This window comes from Lathyrus oleraceus, chromosome 4, assembly GCF_024323335.1.
Source record: "Lathyrus oleraceus cultivar Zhongwan6 chromosome 4, CAAS_Psat_ZW6_1.0, whole genome shotgun sequence".
NCBI classification, from domain to species: domain Eukaryota; kingdom Viridiplantae; phylum Streptophyta; class Magnoliopsida; order Fabales; family Fabaceae; genus Lathyrus; species Lathyrus oleraceus.
In genome coordinates this window covers 138,252,535-138,259,980 of record NC_066582.1, presented here as the reverse complement: position 1 = coordinate 138,259,980, position 7,446 = coordinate 138,252,535, and the positions used below count along the sequence as shown (strand labels likewise).

Genomic DNA, 7,446 nt, shown 5'->3' with positions numbered 1-7,446 from the left:
CACTTTTACTTAATTAATATTTTTGCCCAACTCATTACTTCCTCTACTCTTACCACATATTTTCTCCAATTCCCACAAATGACCCAATTCTATCATTTTATTATTGTATTTAATTAATTCGAATAAAACACTATTTATCCTAATAAGTAATTAAAATTCTATTAACTTCTAAACAACTAAATCAAACTTTTACTCTCTCTATATACCTCTATTCCAAGGTTACTTATCCCCACAATCACACAATAATTTAAAAACACCCATTAATCAAATAAAATTCTAAATAATTCAATTAAATTAATTAATAGTATTTGGGGTGTTACATTAAGCACGGTGTTAAAGGTTTTATTCTCTATGACATTAAAACTAGGAACATTTTTATTTCAATATACACCAGCTTTTATGAACAAACTTTTCCCTATAAAAATCTGACACCTACACCTTACCAAACACCTAAACCTCTTCACCACCCCCACAAAGAGGATCTTCTTGATTGTTCTCCTCAACCTATTCCTAACACCCCATCCACCTTCACCCACTACAGAACTTACTAACTGCATCTTTTCTAGTCCATCTCGCCAAAATATTACACCCTCTCCTCATAACCTTACATCTTCTCAGCCTAATCCTCCAACTCCATCCACCACTACCCCAGTTGACCCATCTAATACCATTAGAAAATCTTCCAGGATCTCCAACCCCCATTCTATTTACAAGATTATCATTTCTCTCTCCTTCAACGTACCATACCCTCCTCTCCTACATCTAATTTAGGTATGAATCCTTATCCCCTTGCTAACTAAATCTCGTATGATAAATTATCTAATCACCATAGATTATTTAATTTAAATATAACTTTTGTGACAGAGCCTAGCTTTTATGCTTCGGCCATCACTAACCCCCATTGGCAACAAGCCATTCAATGTGAACTTCAGTCTCTTAATGATACTAATACATGGGATATCACACCTCTTCCTCCATGAAAAAGCCATTGGATGCAAATGGATTTTCAAAGTCAATTTTTTTCCCAATGATACCATTAAGATATATAAGGCTAGGCTTGTTGCTAAGGACTTCAATCAAACTGAAGGTCTTGATTACCTTGAAACCTCCATCCATGTCATTAAAATGATCACCATATGTGTATTATCATCTATTGATGCCTCCTCTAACTGATATGTTCACCAACTGGGCATTAACACAACCTTTCTTCATGGAGACATTGAAGAAGAGGTTTATATGAAGCATTCTCCTGGTCTTGAACTTCCTCCTACTATGGTGTGCAAGCTTAACAAATCTCTTTTTAGCCTCAAGCAGGCCAGTCGTCAATGGAATCATAAGTTGACAACCACTTTATTTAACATGGGATTCTCTCAATCCAAATCTGACTACTCTCACTTTACTAAGCATAATAATGATTGTTTCACTATTGTTTTGGTATATGTAGATGATTTGATTGTTGCCGGTACAACTATTTCTGAAATCAATAACATCAAACGTATTCTAGATCAAAAATTCAACACTAAAGATCTAGGCCACTTGAGATATTTCTTAGGTTTCCAAATAGCTCGCTTCTCAAAGGGAAAAACATTATTCCAATGCAACTATTGTCTTGATCTCCTAAGACACGGGCTTCCGTAGGGCAAAACTTGCCTCCACATCCATGGACCCAAACCACAAGTTAGACAATCACAATGACTTAGCCTTGCAAGACCCTTATGAATTCAGAAGTATCATTGGTAAGCTTTTCTATCTTACACATTATAGGCCTGAAATTGTGTTTTTTGTTTGTAGGTTGAGCCAACATCTCGCCAAGCCAACGCAGACACATCTCACAGTTGTTTACATAATCATTGGCTACCTGAAAAATGAACCAGGTTTGGGACTTCATTTCAAGCATCATTCAACCTTCAAAGTCACGGGTTTTGTGAATTCTTATTGGGGTGCATGTCCTATCACCAGAAGATCCACTAATGTGTTCTGCTTCTTTCTATGAGACAACCTCATCAGCGGGAAAACTAAGAAACAACTGGTTATGTCAAGATCTTCATCAGAAGTGGAGTGCAGAGCCCTTGCCAATACATCTTGCGAGGCGCAATGGTTATTATATTTACTTTAGCATTTCAGAATCTCCCATCCCTAACCTGTCATTCTCTAATGCGACAACTGTAATGCAATATATGTTGTCACAAATCCTATCTTCCAAGAACGAATGAAGCATATCTAGATGGACTACCAATTAGTTCGGGATAAGTTACAAGATAAAATTATACACCTCATGTCCATCAACACTGAAAACCAAGTTACATATTTGTTTATTAAATCCATCCACTTGCTCCTTTTACTTCTTGTGTTATCAAACTTGAACTATTAATATACACTCCAGATTGATGGGTGTCAAAATACAAAGGCCCAATACATTATAGCCCACTTAAGATATGCCTTATTTTTCTCTAACTTAACCGAATGACTTATTTATTGGCTTTATATGTTATGATGTAAATTAATTTTTGTGATTCAATAATAATAATATTTTATTTTTCTCAATGTCGAATTTTAATATCTTCCGCTACACAAGACTCGTCTTATTTATTTCTTTGTATTTTCTTCTCTATGTTCGAGTAATTTATTTAAAATAAAAAAAGTTATTTGATAAAGAATTTAAGAAGAAAAAAATTAAAATTGTCAACACAATTTAAACTCTTTTTCTTGTATTTTTAGAGTACCTTCAAAGTTGTGGATCAACCTCTAAAATCTGAAATCCCAAATTCAACCTACAAGGATACTCTAATGCAAGTTCTCAATGATAATGAAGAAGGACTTCCAGACGTGGAAAAGATTCAAGATGCTGATTTATTAAAAAGAAAAAAATTGTATAACAAGTTCAAAGAGGAAGACTAATTAATTGGGAGCGACTCATCCATGGCATATATCTATGTGGGAGAAGACTATTTGACTTACTTTATGTTTTAGTCCTCAATCCAATCATTGGAATTTCTACCCTTTATGTACTGTTTTTTTATATCAATCTTCTTATTGTTTTAAACATTTTCGACGTGGGAGGTGGGACATAATTTCTTAAAAGTTTATGCTTAAAACAACTCTAACAAAATACTCTTACTCTTTTGATCTTATAAACATGTATTTTATAGTAGTTAATTAATTTAGATGAAAAAATGTTAATAGCTTACCGATATATTATCCCTTACGCACTTAATATTTCAAGAGTTGCATATCGCATTCCTCAATTCATATCATCTAATGAGGTGAAAGGTGACTATGAGTTAAAAGTCAGAAGAAAAGTGTCTTGGTCAAATCTTTGGAAGCACTTATTTCTCTTTGAGTTGTGTAGAAGTATCATAAAAAATTTCTAAAAAATATTTTTAAAAATTCAGAATTAAATTTTCAGACATACATAAATGAATTACATTTTTATTTTATAAAAAAGAAAATAGTCCAAAAAGAATTTGAGGTTAGATGTCTTGAAATTGTTGAGGCACTGTTTCCAGAAGCTTTTCCAACCTCATCAAGGTTATCAAGAAAGAATTTGAGGCTTCTCTATTATTCCTTCTCAAGCAAGACACATATCAATGGTGTCCGAGTAACTCAATTCATTAAGAAATTCAGTTTCTCGGGTAGTTGTCTTATACTAGAAGCCCAAGGGCAATCTGGGAGTATTTGGTGCCTTTGGGGATACAAATGTTTGAAAGATCGAGGTCATTCATCATACAAATTAATGCCACTATGCAGCAAAAGTCACTTGACTAAGTGCACTAAAGAAGACATAAAATATTTCCTCTCTGAGCAAGTGCACTAAAGAAGACAGCAATATAAAAACCTGCAATTTAATGGTAATTTATAATATCTATGTTTTTGGACCAGAACTGAATTTTCTTTATAACATGGCATGGAGAAATAATGAGCATGTGGGCAACACAAAATAACGAAATGTTCAAATTCCAAACAGACAATGTCTCTTGCAGTGAACTAGAAAACAGTTCAATGTTGAGAAGAAAGTGTTACACAAAACTGATAGCAACAGAATGTCTGTCAATATGTAGTTTACAAGTTTATTTGCATTTCATTCATATGAATTTCCCTCTAAACGACTTCTCGGTATATCTTATTTGCCACCTAAAGGGCCAAGCCTACGTAAGCAATCAGCAAAATTGTTAACAAAACCAGCACACTTCAAGGGGTCTTTGATATGTTCCTTGTAACATGTTAACGAAGCAAGCCTCTCAGCCATGCAACGTTCAGGCTTTGGGTTTGGAAGCTTATACTCTTTCTCATGGAGATCTTTAGCCTTTTCGGTTACTTCCTGCAACATTTGCTCCTCCTGCTTCTGTAATCTTTCCAAAACCTTCTCACTTTCATGAAGCACAGACCGAATGCTTTCTAACTCTGATTGGGAAGGGTGTGCTGGCAATGTTGCAGGTACAAACAAAGGGGCCTGCACTGGCCATGCTGGAGCAGGTGCAATCTCAGTTTTTTCAGCTACATTATATTGGGGCTTTTCAGTTTCTTTTACCACCTTACGTTTGACCCTTCTAGTTTTCTTCTTTATCACTGGATCATCAACAAGCTTATTAACAAGGTCATTGCTAATCTGAATTGTGAATTCACCCATAATGCTAGAAAGATATCAATATGGTAACTCCTGCACAATTTACCAGACATGAGTGATAAAGCTAGAGATATATATTGGAACTATAAAGTAGAAAAGATTTTAAATAAAATAGGAGTCTGTGATATTTATACTTTCAAGATATTCCAACCAATTTTCAGTACTTTTGTTTATGGGTAGCATTTTATGTCAGATTTATGACAAGTGTTCAAGTGTCAAATTTGTAAAGACCAGGGATGTCGGGCATAACATTTTGGGAGTTGTTTTCTTGCAACTAGATTTCAGGTAGATTGTTTCAAGGATGTTATAGTTAATAATTGTAATTTAGTATTCCTCAGACATGTATGATACAGGCCATGTGATTTGAAAGGTCTTGGCCTGTAATATAAAAGCTAAAACTTAACCGGTGTGGCAGTTCCTCACTTTTGAAGCCCGAATCATCAAGAGATCTTCCTCTTCCCTAGTTTTTACACAGGAACCAGCCACTGGCTGTGTTTGATTCTCTCTTCATTCAAATTTTCTATATATTTTTCAACCCTTACATAGATTCTAGACTCTTTTCTTTACATAAAATGTACAAATTATCTTTACAGTGTAAATTAGTAACTAATTCATCCATTAAGTTCCTAACTAAAGAGGAGAAAATTGAAAATGGATGACAATTAACTTCAATTCACGTCAAGAAAGAATTTCTAATGGAAAGTAACAAATATTGCCACTGCATTAACAGAGTTACCTAGAAAAAGAAAGGCATTATGCAGAGAAACTCATCACTTCAGATACAGTTAGTTTTTCTCAACCCTCACAAAATACTTTTAAAAGAGGTGTTTGGTAAAGTAGAAGTTGGGTCTCTTATTCTCTGAATTTAAACAGAGTACTTATATCAACATAACACTGAACTAGCTTTAAATTTTTTATTTATGAAAAGCAAATTCATTAAAACAAGGCACAGGAAGCGCAACAGTACATTTATCTTAACAAATGAGAGAGAATTCACATATTACAAAAGAAATAAAACCAAGCAAATCCAGATATTTCAGTAAGACTAGGAAAACCAGAAAAAAACCAATCCTAGTCATATGCTTTTTGAATTTTTTATCCCACCAAACTCGCAAGATAACTCATCCTCGCATGAAAAGCAAAATTCTTCTCACTATAATATCTGCTCCAGCCTTTACAAGCCTAACAATACTCCCTAATAATCATTGACAGCACTCTCCTTCACAACAGCCATTATCTTTGGGAATCCAAGCCTTCATTAAAACCAGTTAACCCAGAACACACACAACATGAGACTCAACTATGAACTAAAGCACAAGTTTACGAGCAGCATACTCATCCTGCAATTATAATATCAGAAACAACAAATTTAATGATCAAATTTCAAAGCAAGACCTCATTCAATTGTATAAAAATGACTAATATTCCCCAAAAGCAGCTCAGCTCTAAACCATCCAATCCCCCATATATGCCCTTATATACTTAGAGAGATTAATTTGGCAATAGAGTTGCAGATCCTATGCAGGTCTTCAAGTAGCATAATCATCCCACATATACAGCAACAACCCCACTTCTGCAATCGGTAAACAACCCAGCTCTGCACCTAATACTTTCACTCGCTGCATCAATTATACTGCAAAGATGTCCAACAGTAATCAGCACATACAACCTCCATGCCAACAAACTTTTAGTATTAAATAACTCCTCTAATCTTTATAAATCAAGGCATACCAAAGCACGCAATGGGGTTGGCCTCCCACTTGGAGAAGGAGTATCGGAATCCTTTTGTTCTAAAAATCAGCCAGACCCAGTTCCAAGAAAGCCTCTTGATGTCTTCCACTAGGTTTTACAGGCATACAGCTCAAAAAAACTATTCTTAAACACCCTTATATTCACCGCTTACCATATTGTCCAAACACACCATAACATTCATACCACGAATCTTTGAGGGTGTGCAGCTTTAAAATTATGAAGTGATTCAATCTTGAATTTGGCCGAACAAAACCTAATTCACACTTAACCCTCACCTATCATACTTAATCCCTTTACTTGCTACATCTAATTAAGCATTCAGACTTGAGAAATCCTGTACAATGCGCATAAGCAGTAACAGTTATGAAAAATCTAACATGTGTATGTGCCATTAGAAAACCTAAAACACATTGAACTACACAATACATTCTCAAAAGTATACATCTGTAAACGTAGAAATGAATTATCATATGTTGCCAATCGCATAAGCGCGGTGCAGAGGGGAGCTATGCTGCGGTGCGGTGCCTACGACGGGGAAGCTTCGCGGCCGCAAATCGCGGAGGAATCTCATCCTCGCGGGGGGCGTACTGGGAGAGGGGAAGGGAAATTCGAAAAGGAGAAAAAAAAGAAAGGAAGAGGAAAACCTTCGATAGCTTTTCCGCTGCTTCCGGCTGTCTTCCTTCCTACGACGCCGAACTCCGCCTGCGTTGAGATCAGTGCAACTCCAACTTCTATCTGATACAAGGGCAAAACTTCAGCTCCTGTGCATTTTGTTTTTTTGTTTTTTTTTCTTAGATGCTGAGTTTTTTTTTAATTTTATAAACCACTAATATATTAAATAAAAAAAAAAGAGTACAAAATATTAATGAAGACTCACTCACACCATATCAAAAGTAGTGAGGATTTTAAAGAGAATACAACTATTACAATCATGATCTAAAATAAGTAAAATATACACAAATATTATCTAGCGAATTTGCGTATAAGAACGAAATCAGATAGCAAAAAAAGAAGTTGTTGTGTGAGTCTAAAATCTTTAAGTAATGGTGAATGAATCAACCGCCAACACG

At 35.0% G+C, this 7,446-nt stretch overlaps 1 protein-coding gene across 1 annotated transcript; it reads right to left on the bottom strand.

The window, feature by feature from the left end:
• Positions 1-3,938: 3,938 nt before the first annotated feature.
• On the bottom strand, positions 3,939-7,196 carry LOC127074103 (uncharacterized). Its single transcript, XM_051015396.1, has 2 exons — positions 7,021-7,196; positions 3,939-4,657 (listed from the first exon to the last, which is right to left on the bottom strand). The coding sequence occupies exon 2, from the start codon at positions 4,625-4,627 to the stop codon at positions 4,121-4,123; it is 507 nt and encodes a 168-aa protein (XP_050871353.1). The 5' UTR covers positions 4,628-4,657; positions 7,021-7,196; the 3' UTR covers positions 3,939-4,120.
• Between the last annotated feature and the right edge of the window lie 250 nt (positions 7,197-7,446).

Bases quoted from the DNA above. Each gene is read 5' to 3' on its own strand.
- LOC127074103 (XM_051015396.1), bottom strand. From the start codon at position 4,627: ATGGGTGAATTCACAATTCAGATTAGCAATGACCTTGTTAATAAGCTT.